This window comes from Primulina tabacum, chromosome 10, assembly GCF_025594145.1.
Source record: "Primulina tabacum isolate GXHZ01 chromosome 10, ASM2559414v2, whole genome shotgun sequence".
Lineage (NCBI taxonomy): Eukaryota > Viridiplantae > Streptophyta > Magnoliopsida > Lamiales > Gesneriaceae > Primulina > Primulina tabacum.
This window is the reverse complement of record NC_134559.1, coordinates 7,249,809-7,271,044: the sequence shown is the minus strand read 5'-3', so window position 1 is coordinate 7,271,044 and position 21,236 is coordinate 7,249,809. Positions and strand designations below refer to the sequence as shown.

At 36.7% G+C, this 21,236-nt stretch overlaps 1 protein-coding gene across 1 annotated transcript; it reads left to right on the top strand.

The window, feature by feature from the left end:
* The first annotated feature begins 18,141 nt into the window (after positions 1–18,141).
* LOC142505538 (putative pectinesterase 53) lies at positions 18,142–20,966 on the top strand. The gene is made up of 5 exons (XM_075618567.1): positions 18,142–18,615; positions 19,380–19,569; positions 19,709–19,915; positions 20,282–20,517; positions 20,613–20,966. Exons 1-5 carry the CDS (start codon positions 18,188–18,190, stop codon positions 20,758–20,760), a joined length of 1,209 nt encoding a protein of 402 aa, XP_075474682.1. The 5' UTR covers positions 18,142–18,187; the 3' UTR covers positions 20,761–20,966.
* The last annotated feature ends 270 nt before the right edge of the window (positions 20,967–21,236 follow it).

The following is a 21,236-nucleotide window of genomic DNA, read 5'->3' as shown; positions in this document are numbered from 1 at the left end:
TAATTTCAAACGATATCATAATTCAATAACACTTACGTCCTGTTGTAGTTGTCGTCGATAGGAACACAGTACTGTACTCGGATTACAATTCGGACGGACGGATTTTGCACGATCAAAATTTGCAGTACAAATAAGCTAAACTTTCCCCTGAAGCTCTCGTCTCTCTCCCTTAATCCATCTGAAGGAACATAGGCTGGTATATATATACACGTTGCATGATTAAGGGGCAAGTGGCGATTTTTCAATTTGCATGCCTCGCGCATATGCGCGACCAGTATCGGCGCATATGCGCGAGACACTGTCTCGGCGCCCAAGCTTCCTCAACAGCTCGCGCATATGCGCGCACCAACACCGCGCATATGCGCGAGACCTACTGTCTCCGCATACCAATACTCGCGCATGTGCGCGCCTCCATGCCGCACATGTGCGCCCAACTCTCTGGACTCGCCTTCTGGGAAATCACCCTCTCGCGCATATGCACGCCCTCAAGCCGCGCATATGCGCGTAAGGCTCGGTCCGCGCATCTTGGTTTCTCTCACAACTCGCGCATGTGCGTGCCACCAGTTCTGGTCTCATACTCCACTTGCTCACAACATGACATCACATGCTACTCAATTCAAGTCTCGGAGCGATTCTTTATAATCATATTAATTTATCGATAATTAATCTCAAATCACCGAAATCAAATCTCGGGCCTTACATTTCTCCCCCCCTAAGATCTGATTTCGTCCCCGAAATCATAAGCAATCACTCGTATATCACAGGTAATCATATCAGATATCTAATCAGATACAAGAAGGAGATATATATAAAAGCTAAAAGAAAACTCACATCAATAAAACAATTCTAGAATATTTATCTCATTTCGGATTCCGTCTTCCAATCTAACCATTCTATTGAACTTTCAACAGTAGAATAGTTTTCATTCTGAATTATCTTCCTTTTACTGATTCTGATTTCAATCTGAAGTAATACTTCAAGAAATATAATATCATAATATAACTCGAAATAACTCTGATAAAATCAATCTCAAAATACTGGCTATACAACATCCGTATATACCAATCAACAGCTCATAACAAATCAACATCGTGATCTGCCATTAAATCTGTCTAAGTTAAATCAATTCAATATTCAATCTCTTATATCAAATACCAACGGTTATCGTCTTACGTTGGCATATTCTATCTGTCTATTCTGAGCTGTCTTCACTTTTCTCTGAATCAGCTTCACTTCTTCAGTCATATCTCTGATCATATCAGGCCCAATCTCAGAAACCTCAGAGATATCATTCTAATACAGAAGGTAATCTGTACTTCTTATCGTACAATACTTCAAACGATGTTATTTCAGTACTCGTTGAATAACTGTTGTTGTACGAAAATTCACGATATGACAATAAATCCTGCCAACTAGTGCTAAAATCAAGTACTATCGCCTTAAGCATATCCTCCATTGCCTGGATAGTCCGCTCTGACTGTCCGTCAGTCTGTGGATGATATGCGGTACTCAGGTATAACCTCATACCTAGAGCCTGCTGCAACTCTGCTCCAAAGTGCGAAGCAACCGAAGATCACAGTCTGAAACACTCGACTTCGGCACTCTATACAATCCGACTACTTCTCTGACATAAATTTCTGTTATCTGGTCATGTCTGTACGTCATCTTGTACAAATAAAACATGCGGATTTGGTCAATCTGTCCATCACGACCCAATCACATCTCAACCTCGAGAGGATTCGGGTAGCTTCGTCACAAAATCCAGGGAAATGTGATCCCTTTCCATTCAGGAATGAATAAGCTCTATAATAATTCCCCGGTTTTCTATCTTTCTGTCCTTACCTGCTGGCGTTTCAGACATTTCGATAAAAATTCTGTAATATCTGATTTCATCTGTTTTTCTCAAAAACTGTCTTTTCAAATCACTGTACATTTTTCTGCCATCAGGACGATTACGGAATCGACTACTGTACATTTCTGACAATATCTGTTGCTTCAAATCTGAAATACTCAGTACAATAAGACGGTTACTCGCATATAACACACTGTCACAAACCTGATATTCTGATCGATACTCTGTTCTGATGTCAATATCGAGTTCTGAACATTCTGATCAACTTTCTGAACTGCTTTAATTCTTAAAATCAGCTCTGGTTCGGACTGTACAATATAATTCTCCACGGTTTACTATCTGTTTCAAATACGGATTCAGAACAACAGCAATATTCAATCAGATTCAAAACCCCGCTAAACTCATAAAACAGTACTTTATGACAATACTATCGGTCTCAGTCAACTGATCACAGCTTTACTGTACTAGAATCAACAGATATATCATCTTCAGATATCACAAACCCTGAATACAATCTGTCTCAATCAAGATACACATTTCAACAGTTTCTGTATATCACATTTCAATTCTTAGAATATTCAATGAAATTTTCAAATGTTCGATCTGATCAGTCATATGCTTCAAATATCTCAGGATATCATAGATAAAACGAGCATAAAATCATCAGAATACTTCTGAACACACGGTTCATCAACCCACAAACATAGCTGAAGCATCCCAACTAGAAATACTCAATCAAATATAACTCTCGGCTAGAAATCTTCTAACTGGTCTTTCAAGTCTTTCAATTTAATCGGTATCATTCTGTAGTGTGTTCTAGAAATAAGAATAGTACCTTGCATTCATTCAATGCTAGAATCTATCTTTCTGACTGGAAGCAACTCTGAAATTCCAATTGAGAAAACATCAGAAATTTCATATACTATTGGCAAATCAGCCAATGATAAACTCGATTTCAGTAATCAACTGAATGCATAAGGAATCCCTTTGTTCCTTCCATAACAATCGAGTCCTCAACATCGTTCATATCCAAGGAATTCTAAATCTAGAATTCTTACCGTAATTTCCGTTCATCAATCATATCTATCTAAATCTTTCAATCTTCTGGAAAAATCAACGGTAACTTTGTACTTGATCAACATATCATTACCGATAATAAAATCGAAATCGGACAACCCAAGTACAATATAATCTAACTCAATCTCATATCTGTCATACTGTAGCATATAAGATCTAACAGATGTCACTGATACAAGACCTCTCCCAACAGAAAAGAGATCATTACTACAGCATATAATAACTCAATAGACAACGCATATATCAATGCAATTCATTTAAGAATAATCGGATAGAATGCATTAGTATCTATCAATACATATGCAAAATAACCATACAGGAACAATTACCTGTCACCATCTTCTCAGATGAGCTCTGGGCCTGTTCCTTGATCAAGGCACCACTCTGGCCTACTGTCTAGGAGGTTGGCTACCTGTCTGGCTTCCTCCTGGCCCTAACTGTGACTGAGAAGTCGTTGGTGGTGTCTGGAAGGAGTGAATGACAGATACTCGTCTATCTGTCTGAGCCACTGATCTAGATGATTCTGCTCCCTGGAATTCCTGGGCACCTCGCTGTGGACAAACTCTAGCAAAGTGTCCTGATTGTCTGCAGATTCGGCAACTACCGAACACCCCTCGGCATTGCTCTGTGGAATGTCTTCCTCCACAAGTGCCGCAATACTCTCCAGTATAACACGCGCTAGAACTGCTGGAGCTAGATGAACCACTCCCTAGCTTCTTAAACTGCTACTACCAAATCGAGACGGTGCTTGCAAGAATTGAGCTGGAGGTTGTTGTTTCGGTGGGCGAGCAACATACGACATTCCTCGTTGTTGAATCAAACTTGCCTCAGCTCTCTTTGCCCTGTTCAAGGTGTCGGCAAAATAATGGGGTCGCTCTACATTTACCAATGCAGATATTTCAGGATTCAATCCGCTGATGAACTGATCAACTACAGCTTTATCATCCCCAGCCACTTGAGGAACAAAACGTAGTAAAGTAGAGAATTTTGCCACATATTCGTCAATATTCAGTTGGCCCTATTTCAAGTTGACAAACTCTGTATTCTTATCTTGTCGGTACGATACTGGAAGAAATCTTTTATGAAACTCAACCTTAAAGATTTCCCACGTAATCACGGTACCCTGCTGTTCTAATGATTCTTTGGTTGCGATCCACCAACTCTTTGCGACATCGTATAACTGGTGCCCAATTAATCTAACTCGGCGTTCATGTGAGTAATCAAGTGAATCAAACAACACTTCAATATCAGTCAGCCAACTCTCACAGTCATCAACTGTCTCAATACCCTTCAGAATCGGCGGTTGAAACGACTGAAACCTCTTCAACATTATTTCCATCGGGGTTTCTGACACATCAATCTGATAACTCATAGTACTACCCGGTTCTCGAATTCTTCGATGAGGTATATCTGATTACCAAAAGAATTAGTAACCAAATACAACAAACCTGTTTCAGTCCTCCTCTGATCATCTTACTGCTGATCAAGAATCGGTTCTGATTCATTTTCAAAGAATACATATTCCCAATCAAATCAGATAAACAGGTAAACATGTATTAAAGCAGTAAATCATGCTAGCAATCAAAAGAAAAGAAAGAAAACTCATTCTACCCCGCTCACTGGCTCCTATCTCAGTCTAAAGGATTTATCGCTCTGATACCACCTGCTGTGGGGACCCGGACGCTAATTCATGTCTTAATCATTATTAATGTCAAACATAACAATTAAGAAAAGTCGGACTAATTTTTTTTTTCTTTTTAAATTATAAATGCGAAAACGTAACAGTAATCTATCTGATATACATGTCAAAGTCAAAGTACAATCATGTACTACATGTCTCTATCTCAACTAGGTTCAACGACTACATATCCAGTGCTGAATCCTATTCTGCTTCTGGGCCCGGATCTCCACGCTAACTAAAATCTCTCATCATCTTCCTGATCCTGATCCTGTCCCACCTGTCGTCATGCACACATACAAACAAGACAACAGCCGGATAACTCCGGTGAGAATTACATTCCCAGTATAAATGATGTATACATGCATTTCATATAAACAGATATAACAGCACGAAACAAATATCCATAACATGTACCAAAATCAGAAATATGAATCAATACAAACTCTGAATCACACTCTGTGACTCTTAGACTCTGACTCGACTCATCCTAATCTAGGGATCCCGATTTGAATAAGAACGTAACAATCTCTCACCTACTCCCTCGGTCGTGGTGACGGTACGTTCTTATTACGGACTTTGGTCCTAGCTATACCGAATATCGGAAATAGAAGTCGCTCTTCTTCTAAGTCACATCGATATGACCAAACGTCCGGTGTCTTGGCGGTTCTGTCCAAGACTAGGCGGATCTGCCCTGACGTATCTTGCCGAACCTCTGTGACAATGTGCAATGGCCCGGCGACTATTCTTTCACTATCAGGCCCCTCTGTCACGAGATCAATCGCCTACGACTAGGCGCATTAGCCTATGACTCAATACATAAAGCAATAGACCAAAGATAACAATCACATCAATTGCAAATATCAATGCAATAAGATGAAGTATGTGATTTTGGGAAACTCCAGTCAAATCTAACTCGAGTTGTGCAATCCCGCATCAACCTCAATTTATACCTTTCGTTTCGTTCTGTCGTTTTGACTCTGTCGAAGTCTCGAACTCCCTGCCTATCAAATCAATCTGGCAATAACAATATCGAATACACTGTATCAATGTATAACTCAATTCAAGACCTGTTCTGATCAATACTCAAATCAAACATAATCTGATCCATATCAATGATATCATGATACAATCTCAATCAATACTGAATCTGATCAAAATCAATCTACTGATGTTTCGACGGCATAACAATACAGTCTCGGTAACCCCGTCAATCTCAACATCACAGATATAATACCATAACTCATAATCGATATTAATACGAATCATAATCTTCAATAATAACGGATTATCATCTCAAATCTGTACAATCTCGATCATATTAGTTTGAAAAATCATAACAATTACATACACAATCTGTTCTTCAATCTGACTTCAATTATATACTGATCAGTATACCCAGAACACATAATATCTGTCAAATCACAATTCCCCAATATCATAATTTCAAACGATATCATAATTCAATAACACTTACGTCCTGTTGTAGCTGTCGTCGATAGGAACACAGTACTGTACTCGGATTACAATTCGGACGGACGGATTTTGCACGATCAAAATTTGCAGTACAAATAAGCTAAACTTTCCCCTGAAGCTCTCGTCTCTCTCCCTTAATCCATCTGAAGGAACATAGGCTGGTATATATATACACGTTGCATGATTAAGGGGCAAGTGGCGATTTTTCAATTTGCATGCCTCGCGCATATGCGCGACCAGTATCGGCGCATATGCGCGAGACACTGTCTCGGCGCCCAAGCTTCCTCAACAGCTCGCGCATATGCGCGCACCAACACCGCGCATATGCGCGAGACCTACTGTCTCTGCATACCAATACTCGCACATGTGCGCGCCTCCACGTCGCGCATGTGCGCCCAACTCTCTGGACTCGCCTTCTGGGAAATCACCCTCTCGCGCATATGCACGCCCTCAAGCCGCGCATATGCGCGTAAGGCTCTGTCCGCGCATCTTGGTTTCTCTCACAACTCGCGCATGTGCGTGCCACCAGTTCTGGTCTCATACTCCACTTGCTCACAACATGACATCACATGCTACTCAATTCAAGTCTCGGAGTGATCCTTCATAATCATATTAATTTATCGATAATTAATCTCAAATCACCGAAATCAAATCTCGGGCCTTACAACTTGATTCTGAAAAAAAAATCAAGTGTCTGAGGACTGACAATGGAGGAGAATATACCAGTGACGAGTTTGATGCATTTTGTCAACATGAGGGAATCAAAAGATAATTCACGACGGGTTACACACCTCAACAGAATGGAGTGGCGGAGCGGATGAACAGAACCTTGTTGGAGAGAACAATAGCTATGTTGAGGACTGCGGGTCTAGACAAGTCATTTTGGGCGGAAGCAGTCAAAACCGCTTGTTATATTATCAATCGTTCTCCTTCAGTGGCGATTGATTTGAAGACTCCGATAGAGATGTGGACTGGGAAGCCGACATATTATTCTCATTTGCATACATTTGAAAGTCATGTGTACGTTCTGTACAATGAGCAAGAAAGATCGAAGTTGGATTCGAAATCCAGAAAATGTATCTTCTTGGGTTATGCTGATGGAGTAAAGGGGTTTCGCTTGTGGGATCCTACTGTTCACAAGCTTGTCATCAGTAGGGATGTTATCTTCGAGTAAGATAAAGTAAAGGGAGACAAAGGCACACTGAATTCAGAAACTACTATTTTTCAGGTGGAAAATAAGACGGATGAATGTCAAGTTTCTTGTGAAGCAGTACCAGACCACGAAAAACAAGAACATGTTGAGTCTGAGGTTTCCAATGTGAGACAGTCAACTCGAGACAGAAGACCACCAGGTTGGCTTTCAGATTATGTCACTGAAAGCAGCATTGCATATTGTCTATTATCAGAGGATGGTGAGCCATCGAGTTTCCACGAGGCTACTCAAAGCTCGGATGTATCCTTGTGGATGATAGTAATGCAAGAAGAGTTGGAGGTATTAGACATGAATAAAACTTGGGATCTTGTTACACTACCACAAGGAAGGAAAGCCATTGGTAACAGATGGGTCTATAAGATCAAACGTGATGGCAATAACCAAGTGGAGCGGTATCGTGCTAGATTGGTGGTAAAATGATATGCTCAGAAAGAAGGCATTGACTTCAATGAGATATTTTCTCCTATGGTTCGGCTTACAACAGTCAGAGTAGTATTGGCATTGTGTGCGGTGTTTGACCTACATCTAGAACAGCTAGATGTGAAAACAGCATTTCTTCACGGAGATCTTGAAGAAGAAATCTATATGCTCCAGCCTGAAGGTTTTGCAGAAAAAGGCAAAGAGAACTTGGTTTGCAGGTTGAAAAAATCTATGTACGGTTTCAAACAGGCGCCGAGGTGTTGGTACAAGAGATTTGATTCCTATATCATGAGCCTTGGATACAACAGACTGAGTGCAGACCCTTGTACATATTTCAAGAGGTCTAGTGATGATTATATAATTTTGCTGTTATATGTGGACGACATGTTGGTAGCAAGGCCCCAACAAAGATCAGGTCCAAGGATTGAAGGCACAGTTGGCTAGGGAATTTGATATGAAGGACTTGGGACTAGCAAACAAGATTCTAGGGATGCAAGTTCACCGAGACAGAAGTAACAGAAATATTTGGCTTTCCCAGAAAAATTATTCGAAGAAAGTCTTGCAACGCTTCAACATGCAAGTAGCAAGCCAATATCGACCCCTCTTCCTGTTAACTTTAAGTTATCCTTCGAGATGTATCCTAGTAGTGAAGCAGAGAGGATGGAGATGTCTCGAGTACCATATGCATCAGCAGTGGGAAGTTTGATGTTCGCCATGATCTGTACAAGACCGGACATTGCTCAAGCAGTGGGAGCAGTTAGTCGGTATATGGCGAATCATGGACGAGAGCATTAGAGTATTGTTAAGAGGATCCTTAGATACATTAAGGGTACCTCGAATGCTGCATTATGTTATGGAGGATCGGATTTTACACTCATGGGCTATGTCGATTCAGATTATGCAGGTGATCTTGATAAGAGGAAATCTACTACTGGTTATGTGTTTACACTTGCGAGGGGAGCAGTAAGCTAGGTTTCAAAAATGCAGACAGTTGTGGCATTATCTACAACAGATGCAGAATACATGGCAGCTACTCAAGCTTGTAAGGAGACAATATGGATTAAAATGTTATTGGAGGAGATCGAACACAAACAAGAGAATGTTCCTTTGTTTTGTGACAGTCAGAGTGCCTTGCACATCGCAAGGAATCCAGCCTTTCATTCCAGGACGAAACACATTGGAGTCCAATTTCACTTTGTGCGAGAAGTAGTAGAAGAAGGAAATGTGGATATGCAGAAAATTCATACGAAGGATAACATAGTTGATTTTCTGACCAAGCCAGTGAACACTGATAAGTTTGAGTGGTGTAGATCCTCAAGTGGTCTAGCGGAAACGTAAGCAGCAAGAAATGACAAGATTGAAAGGATGTGTGGAGATGTGTTTGATGCATTTCCTGTGGTGCATTAATTTGAATTGCAGACGAAAGGAACGCGTTTTATACGCGGTAGGATGCGTTCAAACGGAACGCGTTTTATACGCGTTTTCACACTGACAGGAAGCTCTATAAATAGAGCTCCTCCTTTCATTTTGAAATCATCCCTTCTTCGAGTTTTCTCTCATCTTATAAGCATTTGAGTGATTAGTTCTATAATATTTGTGAGGTGTTTTGTTCTCCTGTATTAAGAAAGTGTGTGTTCTCTTTGGAAACACAGTGAGTGACTTGTACACCACAAAATATTATAGTGAAATTCTTTTCATCTTGCCCGTGGTTTTTACCCTAATAATTTTTAGGGGTTTTCCACGTAAATCTCGGTGTCCAGTTTATTCTTTATTTTCGGATTTTATTATCTCAAATTCCGCACGTGGGACCAACATATAATACGCAGCAAACCTGTTGTATGCCTCTGAAACAATGGATCACCAAATTTCTTCATTCAGTTGAAGTCATCATACAGTGAATGGTAAACAGGGTAACCTGCAAGTGATAATCAGAGAGAGAGATTATGATTATGATTATGATTATGATTTCTGTGGGGTGGAGAAGAAGAGAAAACAGATGGAAGTGGCTATGGCCAATATGCTCGAATTTATGGCGGCCCTGAACATGGTACAGAGTCAAAGGTTGTAGGAAAATGGTGGGACTTTGGGCTGACGCTTGAAGAAGAAAGAGAGTGCAGGTTTTTCAGTCACTCTCGATCTTTGTTGGGATCTTTTGGATATGGATTGGATTGATTGAGGCGTAGATTTCCATAGCTAATTGTTGATTATTACATCTTAAAACGTTGATAGAAAGCCAAATCCCATATCTTATTTTTGCTTCTGTATTTGGGCAGCTTCGATGCTACATGTGGGGCACTGCCCCACATAGTTTGGATGTATAAGATTCACACACATATGTGATTTTAAAAAAATTAGTGGACCCCGTGTATGTGTGGCTAAATTTGGGCTCTTGATTCTATCATGGGAATAGTGCCCCTACATGTAGGATGGAATCAACCCTGTATTTGTGATTATTGCATGATGGACACATGATTGTATCTCAGGATGGAATAATGTATATATACACACATGTATATTATTATGATTAAAAATATTTTTATATTTTTATTTATTGAATAATGTATATTTTAATCTTTAAATTTGGCTTATAATTTTTTCAGACTGAAATAATTTTATTTTATAATGATGTGTTTAAAGTAAAATTATATAATTATAATTTTTATTTTGTTATGAGTTGAATATAAATTAATATAATATATCTTGTGATAATTTTTTTTTTCTATATAAATTCGGAAAGTAAATTTAATGAGTTATTAATTTTTAAAGTTTTTTATTGTATATATAATTTTTAATGAGTGCAACCTAGATTGGATCTATCGGATTTCTGAGGCGGCGCAAGTAGATCTAAAGTGAATCGGGGCAGGTTTTGGGTTTGGTCAAACCCTACCCAGACCATGTTGTCATTCTTTTTTCCACATTTCAAAATAAAATCATAACTATTTCTATCATTTTGACCACTAAATTATTCATTACATTATGACCACTAATTCGGGCTCTCTCTACAATTTTTGAAATAAGAATTATTACCATTGAAAATATATATCAGATTCAACAACCAATTCAATTAAGTAAAATGCATGTTTTTGTTCATATGATCAAAAATTAATTATTTCTTCACAATTTTGTTTGGAATGTATTATTAAAAATATTAGATTAACTATATTAATTTTTAAAATTAATTATATAAAGCTAGATTGTTGTAATAAATTATAAAAAGAAGTTAATGTACATTGCATATGGTCGGAGGATCTATATTGATGTGAATAACAAGAAATTATGTCTATTGCATACATTTTCTCTATTTTATTTTTTCTATTAACATATTATTTTATGTTGTCAATGCATAATCATAAAAGAATATGTTTTTATATATTTTACACACTTTCAAAATTCATTTTTTTTTATTTGATTTAGCTAAATGCACCACAAATTAGCCACCTTATGTACTCCAAATTAGGGGTGCACAAGAATCAAGATATTCATGAGTAGCTTGTAAGTGGTTCAGTCAAAACTCAATTCCAGTTTGATTTGACAGATCTCAATTTTTCGGTCGATTCGAGTTCGAGTTTTAATTGTTTTTATTCAAATAGCTCACGCGCTACTTGAATAACTATATATTAATTTTTTTACAAGATATATAATTTCAAGATATTTTTGTCAATATAAACACAAAAGTTTAACCTTAAAATTAATCGAAAAACTTTTTCAAGCACGAGATCGAGTAATTTGATATTTTCACGAATCTAGCTCGATTTCGAAATTGAATACTCGATCGAGTTCGAACCTAAAAAATCTAAATCGAGTCAAGCTCGAATAATGTGCACTCGTACTCTAAATTAAGAACCACTCCATTATCATCACATGACATAATCGCAAACATATATACAAATTATGTACGCACCGAAAGCTACCAATTTATTATTTAACTTTTTTTTTCCTAATTACATCACAAAGGCGGCTTGAACCAATAGTGGATGCTGAGGCACTCCCATAATGAAATTCTTCGTTAATTGATTGAGCTCGAATAGCTTTGCAAGATTAATCCTTGAATTGTTATAAATTATCTGCTTCATGTTCTAAAGTAGATTTCTTGTGAGACGATTAATCCTTGAATTGTTATAAATTATCTGCTTCATGTTCTAAAGTAGATTTCTTGTGAGACGGTCTCACGAATCTTTATATGTAAGACGGATCAACCCTATCGATATTCACAATAAAAAGTAATACTCTTAACATAAAAAATAATACTTTTTCATTGATGACCCAAATAAGAGATCCGTCTCACAAAATACGACCCGTTTACACAAGTTTTTGCTCATGTCCTATTCCTTTGTTCAGTACAAGGGTAATATCCTTATATCAGATAGATCCGAAAATGTCATCTAAAAACATATTTCGATTTGATATGTTTCTTATGAGACGATCTCACATATCTTTATTCGTGAGGTGGGTCAATCATGCACATATTTACAATAAAAAAATAATATTTCAGAAAAAAATAACATTATTTTATGAGTGATACAAATATAATATACGTCTCACAAAACTGACACATTAGACCATCTCACCAGAGTTTTTATGTTTAGATTTTTAATCATTTATGTTAACAGAAGGATATAATATCGAATGATTCGTTCTAAATCTAATACTTTTTCATCGCCCAGATCTTGATTGGTTCTCTATCAAACAATCGCTGTATGATGATGCAATCACATCTTCATATTTCTAATAGTGACAAATGGGTATATAATTATAAATTTTTTTTTTGTGTGTAAGTGGTCAAATTAAAATGAGTTAAAAAGGTGATTTATAACTAATCATAAAATACTAAAAAAATTGTAATCGTCTCCATAAAGAAAAAAAATTATTGACAAAAAAAACGTAAATTAAGAGAATCAAAATAGATAATACGCATCTGATTTTGGACATACATGTTTTCGAACTGGCGAGGTCTTACAAAGAAGGCAAAAACTTATATGAGACTGAAACGTCTGCCCTTTTAATTGCTTTAAAAGTACTAGAAATAATTTTTTTTACACTCAATTTTCGGCCATAAATACATCCCACATGAAAATATTATTTTTACCCCTTAAATAAAACATCAAACAACTAGTATTTTAAAAATCAAATGAAATAGTCATAAAAATGAAATCGTCGCATATTTTACCAAACCTAAAAAACAATAAATTTGAAAAGTATATCCCATAGTAAACCTCTCAAAAATCTCTCAAAGGCATAAATAAATAGTCTTAATTGTTTTTTAGGAGTGATACAAATATAATGATAGACCTAAATTAATTGTGGCGATGAAAATAAAAACCAGCAGCATCCGTTAAGAACAGTAGACAATAAGAAAAGCACTGTGTCAAAAACAGAAGCAGTAGAACGGATAGAATATCAGAAACAGAAGAAGATGTTTTCTAACAGAACTTATCTTAAATGTTACCGTTAAGGGTCACCTAGTACTAGTATTAATTGTAGCATTAATTACTGTACGAAGTCATTTAATTCGCTTTGCCGATTTTAGTATAAAACATGACTGATTGTTTTATAGCTTTTCTGCATGAACCTATTTCGGTAATAAAGCTGATTTTATCAGAAGTTAGAAGACATTTTCTGATTATAGACGTTGAACTCAGTCATCTATATATATGGAACAAACCCATATAGAAGAATGCGCTGAATCTTTCTCAAGAATTAATTGTATCTCACAATACAAGAAAACCACGAATCTTTGATATCTTCGAGTTCAACATAAAGAAAAGTAGCACACGCTTCATAGCAGATATCTGATCTATTGAGATCATTTTGTGCTACTGTTTCTTACACTCTTCAAAATTATTCACAGTACTCACATTTTATCAAGAAGAGTTTGTAATCTGAAAAGAGTCTTTTCAGAACTTTGTTGTATCGTATTTTCACTGTGTTGAGTAACTAAGAGTTTCAGTAGGCAAAGGGTAAGTCCTGCTGAAGTGGGTGTGTACAAGAGTTGTACTGTAAAATCCAAAGTCTTTTAGTGATACCTTCTGAAACAGAATAAGGGGAGACGTAGAAGACTTTATCTTCGAACTTCCATAAACAATTGATGTCTACCGATATTACTATTTTCATTCACTCCATCGGATTGTTTCCGCATTTAATATTGTAATCTGTTGGAAGTATTCACGACAAGATCAGCTACTATCTCTAACAGGATTCTAGCACTTTCTTCATCCAAGAAAGAAAAGAAGAGATTGGAGAAGAGTTCATTCACCCCCCCTCTAAACTCTTCCTCGATCCCCAACATATAATATACATTTCACAAAACTGACACATTAGACCATCTAACCAGAGTTTTTATGTTTAGATTTTTAATCATTGATGTTAACAGAAGGATATAATATCGAATGATTCGTTCTAAATCTAATACTTTTTCCAAACCTAAAAAACAATAAATTTGAAAAGTATAGCCCATAGTAAACCTCTCAAAAATCTCTCCAATGCATAAATAAATAGTCTTAAAATCTTTAACGTAAATCATGAATCACAAATCGTAAATGCGGAAGAAGTAGAAGCGCTGGTCCTTGGGTTGTGTGCACCTTCAGTCCAGTCAAATCATCCATCAAGACCTCCCTCAAATTCACCTGCATCCATCACACCTAATGAGTCTAAAGAGTCAACACACTATAATCTTTATAACAAATAATATGTATAAAACCACATGCAACAGTGAAAATATACGTAAAAATAACATTTCATGACATGCATAAATAAACCTTAACTTTTTCTTTTTTCCTCAACATGACATAACATAAAACGTTTTAACATGATCATAAACATTTTCCTTTTCCTTTGTTGAATTCAGATCGTTAATTGTGACTTTCCTCAAACCTCAAAATTCGATGGATCAATCTATATGAAACCGCAGTACTGGGCGACGGGGAACACCAGTAACACTCTCACCGATCAACTGGGCCTGGCCTATCCTCTTTCGAATAGAATACGATCGTCGGGACTCCCTCTGGGGCCTTTTCCCATAAATTGGCTCCCTCTGGGGCCTTTTCCCCTCACGATATTCTCATTCTTACCATTACCTCATATCCTCATATCCTCTATGGTAACAATGAAAATACGATCTTCGGGCTCCCACTTGGATCATAACCCTCACGATATCTCCAATGTAAACACATAATAGTCACAATTACTTCACCTCCTTCAAAGTTTACATTCTCATTACTTTATAAAAATCATGCATAACATTTAATTTTATTTTTGAAACCAAGCATGCAACATGTCTTTTAAATGTCTTCCTTAAATCATAAAAATCTCATAGACATTTAAAAATCATAATTTAATCATGAACATTTCATAAACATTTAAAAACAATCATAATATCATAAAAATAGCATTTAGAGCACTGCCATGACGTTTACTAATTTTTTGGTGTAAAAAGACCGTTTTACCCCTCGACATAAAATTCCTCAATTATGACTTTTTCTTGAATTCATTGACTCTAACATATCCCAAATAATTATCTAAGTCTAGCTTAATTTTTTCATAATTTTATTTAGCTTAAATATTAGACTTTTTCATTTATCTTTACTTAATTGTTTTGACGGTGTTTTAATCCCGAAAAGTCCCAAAATTTAATATAAAATTCCTAAATCAAAAATTTAGTCTTTTGATATTATTTTAGCCCTTATGAACCATGACTCGACCCCCGTGAGCCGTTTTTCAATTTATTCTAGTTTAGAAACCCTACTATGACACCTAAACTTCAACCCCGAGCCATATTTCGATTTTCTCGAGTCACCCCCAAACCAAGTTGATCCAAACCCTGACCAACATCCTAGAGTACCCTACTGGATCCTTAGACCACTTAGAAACCTTCCCAAAGCCCAGAAACGAAGTCCCCAACCCCATGCAAGAGCTGGCCGAGGACTCCTATTGATAGGACTCTACGATTTTGCGTCTAGGCCTCTACCAGTGAGCCCAGCCCCTGAACCAACCACCCGTGCACCATCCTAGGACTCTAATGCATCACCTTAGACCGGCCTTTGAACCACAGACCGAGCCCCAAGCCCCTGGAAGCCTCCAACTTCCTGCACATGCGCTGCGCGTTACTCGGGAAGGAGTCCTAGCACTCCTTCCCTAGCTCTTGGTTCGAGTCCTAGCATGGCTAGGACTCTTCCCTCGACTCAACCCCATCCCTGGCTAGCCCTGACCCCAAGCCAAGACCCAACCAGCCCCTTCACGTGAAAGCCGAACCCCTTGAACCCCATGACAGAAAATTCGGCTCCTGCTGTGTTGCTTGTTTCTTTCGACTTTGGTGTTTAAGGTGTGTGTTAGGACTTTAAATCATGTATAAACATCACTTGTTCATCACCTAAGATCATGGCAGCCTCTTCACAATATAAAACATGAATTTAAATCATAGAATCATGAGTTTACCTCTTGTGCATGTCATAAATCCGAAAATACAGAAAATAAGTTCATATTCTTCATGCATACAATATTTAAAACAATATTATGATATGATGGATGAGAAAAGGAACGCACAATTATTCGTTGACGATTGACGAAAAACGGAGCAAGACCTTGGCTAGGCTTTTCCCTTGAAGTTTCTCGATTTTTCCTTGCTTTCTACGTGTGGTGTGTGTGTCGTGTGTGTTGGGGTGTCTATTCTCAAAAGTGGCGTGAATTGAATAGTGTGTGGTTTTGGGTGATTTACATAATATATATCTAATTAAATATTAACAAGGATTTAGGCCTAATAAGCTCATAATTTAGGCCCATTAGTTTTAATTAGGATTTAATTAAAAATATAAAAATAATTTTGTTAAAATAAGTTTGTGAATTTAATAGCTGGGTTACTAAAAAGTTCGTATTTTTGTTGAAAAACCAACAACGATAAAATTTACGTCCCGACGTATAAAATCACCTCAAAACTCATTATTTTCAAAAATATGAAAAACCAACACCCATATTTTAAATAATTAAAAACAATTATTTAATAAAAACATTTTCTATTTTTCAGCTCTCGGTCTCCGTTCCTCCATCGCAACTCGAATAACCTTTAAAAATACATTTTAATGCAACCATGTAGAAAAATACATTTTAAAAATGCAAATATGTACCACATAATTAATTTATGCAATTAAAACATTTAATAAAAATACACAAAGAATTTAATAATTGCATGCATATGGTTCGCGTGGACCTTCAAATTTTCGGGGCGTTACAGAGACGGTATCACGGATCGTATTTTGTGAGACGGATCTCTTATTTGGGTCATCCATGAAAAAATATTACTTTTTATGCTAAGAGTATTACTTTTTATTGTGAATATCGGTAAGATTGACCCGTCTCATAGATAAAGATTCGTGAGACCGTTTCACAAAAGACCTACTCTACAAAGAAATTAATACGTTTGATTATAAATCATTCGCACTTGCTAATTCATATTGTCTATGATTTTGCGATCCAATAGAGTTTTAAATTGTGTAAACGAATCGATTCAGCTCGAAAATATTTCATTCGAATTCGAGTTGAACTCAAACATGTTCGAATTTTTTACAGAGCCGAACCCAAGTCCGAATTATTTTATTTAATATTTTGCGAGTCTTATTTTCAATCTGTAAACACATTACTATAATATTTTCGATCCCTATATTTTTTCAAAACACAAAATTAGTCCTTAATTATCTTACGATGTCATGATTAAAATACTTCAAATATGTTTAATTCACCAATAAACACATAATCTCCTTCCATATTTTTACTTTTCGAATCTGTTCTAGTTTTTTTAGTGTTAAGCTCACAAAATAAATTAACTATTTTTTTATTTTTTAAAAAAGTACATTTTAAGTAATGTAATTTGTTTATTTTTCATTTTTTTGTATTATTGTAGTCAATTTACGATATCAATCCATTAATTTGTATGTTTTTCGATTAGTCCTTTTTTTAATCAAAATGCTGACGTGACATCAAAAAATAACGACGTATCAGCAAAATTGTTGACATAGCGAATGACGTTGCTGAGTTAACACTCCAATAAAAAATGACTAAACTTATATCAAAAATAAAAAACATTTATAACCTCCAAGTGCGGGTATACTCACCCCCGCACACAAACAGAACGCAGTCACGGGTGACACTGAAACCCACAACAACAAAAGGCAAAATATAGGACACGAAACCCTTTTTATACGCCAAATAAAGCTCTAAAAAGTGCACTCGTGCGAAGCCCCACATTCCATTTACGTACTTTGCACCGCCCGTGACCCCCTCAATCCCACCTCACAATCCCTTCTCCGATCAAAAAAGAAAACCAATTTAATCACAACCATCTTTTTGTTCTATAAATATAATCCAATATATATCGACCAATTTATTAAAGATATACGGATAACCAATCTTTAGTTAGTGTACCACATTCTCATATATAATCCCCCCCGCAACTACTCCAAATAAAATTTTCTCTCTTGAAAAAATGTTGAATTTCAAGAAAATTTCGTATTTCACTTTCCTTTTTCTACTTCTAAATGCAAGCCACACACTTTGCCACTTGAAGCAACCGCAGCCAATGAAGCGTCATCATGCGGGGAAGCAAAAGAAAGCGAACGCGACGCAAGAATGCAACACAGAGAAAAGTCATGCTGGGAAGCAGATGAAGGCGAACGCGACGGTGCAAGCACAAGTACACTCGGAGCAACAATTCATGAAATGGGTTAGCTTTGTTGGGAAACAGAAGCACACCACTTTCAAGGCTGCGAAGAATAAGGTGAACCCTTCGTTTACTCTTACGGTCGATAAGAACGCTGCGCTCGGGGATTTTACTTGTATCCAAGACGCCATCGACTCGTTGCCGATGATCAATCTTGTCCGGGTTGTCATCAAAATTCATGCAGGAGTTTACACGTGAGTATTCATGTTTCTGGCTTTCGTCGTCGTGTGTTCGATTCTCATGAATTAATGTAATACATATTTATGTAACAATACTACCGTGATCTTGTTATTATTACACACCACATACACTATCTGTCGATCTGGTCAAATCTATATGTTTTTCTTTTTTTAAAAAAAAAAAATTCTGATAAAGTAATTTATTTTTGTCTTTGTACACGTGCTTATTTATTTTCTTTGTATTTTGTTTTGAACTCGGACGGAGGATGGGGGGAACAGTGTGTCAAATTTGTTTTATTTTGTGTTTAAAATTATCTCAATAATAAAAAAAAGAGTAAGTTTCTTGTGAGATGATCTCACGGATCCTTATCTGTGAGACGAGTCAACCATACCAATATTCACAATAAAAAGTAATACTCTTAGCATAAAAAGTAATTTTTTTCATGGATGACCTAAATAAGATATCCGTCTCACAAAATACGACCCGTGAGACCGTCTCACACAAGTTTTTACCGTAAAAAAAAAGAAAATAAATGATCTAAACTATTTATTTCAATTATTACAAAACTATTGAATACATATTATATGGTTTAGTTACTAATTACTAATTAATTTGACTAACAATATTTTTATGGAAGTTGACATATATGTTGATGATCCAACGACTTACATTTACTTGCATCATAAGGAGAGAAATACAGATGTAACTTGGAGTAATTCAGCAAGTAATTGCAATTAAATGAAAATTAATTAGATATATGAATATGACTATGCTGCAGGGAGAAGGTATCAATACCAGCAACCAAATCATTCATAAGCATAGAGGGGGCAGGAGCCGACAAAACAATAATTCAATGGGGCGATACTGCCCAGACAATTGGCCCCATCGGCAAGCCTCTCGGTACATTTGGTTCCGCAACTTTTGCAGTCAATTCTCCATACTTCATAGCCAAAAATATTACCGTCAAGGTAAATGATCAATACTCCTATAAGAATAAGATCGAAATTTGATTTGTTAGACTACCAAAATAGGACCAATTTGGCTACTTTTCCTAATGGGAATCCCGTTTAGGTAGCGATTAATTATTCTATGGAATAATAAGTGCAGAATACGGCACCGGTTCCCCCGCCAGGAGCAGTCGGGAAGCAAGCGGTAGCGTTTAGAATATCTGCGGACACTGCTTCGTTTGTTGGTTGCAAGTTCTTGGGTGCACAGGACACACTATACGATCATTTAGGAAGGCATTATTACAAAGATTGCTATATCGAAGGCTCCGTCGACTTCATCTTTGGGAATGGCCTCTCCATGTTCGAGGTAATTACAAATTACTCTCTAAAATCAATTGATTTAGTTACGTCCACGTGTCGTACGTATACAATCGAATTATCAAACCACATGTACTCGGTTCTATAATTGATACCGTTACCAAAATCCAAGGCATGTATTTGTCACTCTTTCAAATTTTTGGGTCCACACTCACCACCTAGTACTGTTGCAACTATTCCCCTATGGTCCATTGAAATGTTCTCACTCCATTAATGGTGCATCTCATTATTCGCATTTTAACTTAATTTATTATGTAATTCCTAAGAAATAGAGTATTTGGATGCATGGTTGGTATATATATATATATATATATATATATATATATTAACAAGTAGAGGTATACGTACGGTGCAGAACTGTGCCGTGCATGCGATAGCAGGTGCGATAGGAGCAGTGACAGCACAAGCAAGAAAGAGCATATTAGACGACAGTGGGTTCTCGTTCGTGAACTGTAAAGTGACGGGGTCAGGCGCACTATACCTGGGGAGAGCATGGGGAGCCTTCTCTAGGGTGGTCTTCGCCTACACATATATGGACAATATCATCATTCAAAAAGGATGGTATAATTGGGGAGATCCCTCCAGAGAAATGTAAGTATTCTTAATTTACATATTAAAAATTCTCCTAATTTTTTTTATCAACCTTACATTTACATCTGTTAACTTTAAAAATAACATATACCCAGGACTGTGTTCTACGGGCAATACAAGTGCAGTGGAGCAGGGGCGAACCATGCAGGAAGAGTGCCTTGGTCCAGAGAGCTAACTGACGAAGAAGCCAAGCCTTTTATTTCTCTTACATTCATCGATGGATCCGAATGGGTCAACATATGATCATCGATCATGCTCATGTATGATAATGATGTTAGTATCATGCATGCATGGTTGTGCTTGAAATTATTAGATCAGAATTTCTTAGATTTATTTTAGGTTCAGAAAATGTAGTTTGACATGATGAGTAAGTAGTTTCATGCTGTAATAATCTGTACAAACAATGACTACTTGATTATATTGTCTAATAATATCGTCATGATTCACAAAATTATGAAATCCGACTATATTTTCCTACAATTGATATCAGAACCAGTTACTCATGTGTATTCATATGAGACGCTCGATATATCTGTTTGGACTAAAATTACATTTTGGCCCAAGCCCAATAGGATAAATTGGTGGACGGAATTAAATAGCGGCCCATTAGTTAGTTGAATAATTTGAATCAGTTGGTTGCCGGCAAATGAAGAAATGGAGTCGGACAAAAAAAAAAATCAGCGTCATAAACTTGCAAAAACTTTCTGCAAATTTCAGTC

Bases quoted from the DNA above. Each gene is read 5' to 3' on its own strand.
- LOC142505538 (XM_075618567.1), top strand. From the start codon at position 18,188: ATGTTGAATTTCAAGAAAATTTCGTATTTCACTTTCCTTTTTCTACTT. The intron at 19,570-19,708 runs GTAAATGATCAA...TAATAAGTGCAG, and splicing joins CCAAAAATATTACCGTCAAG to AATACGGCACCGGTTCCCCC. The intron at 20,518-20,612 runs GTAAGTATTCTT...ACATATACCCAG, and splicing joins GGAGATCCCTCCAGAGAAAT to GACTGTGTTCTACGGGCAAT.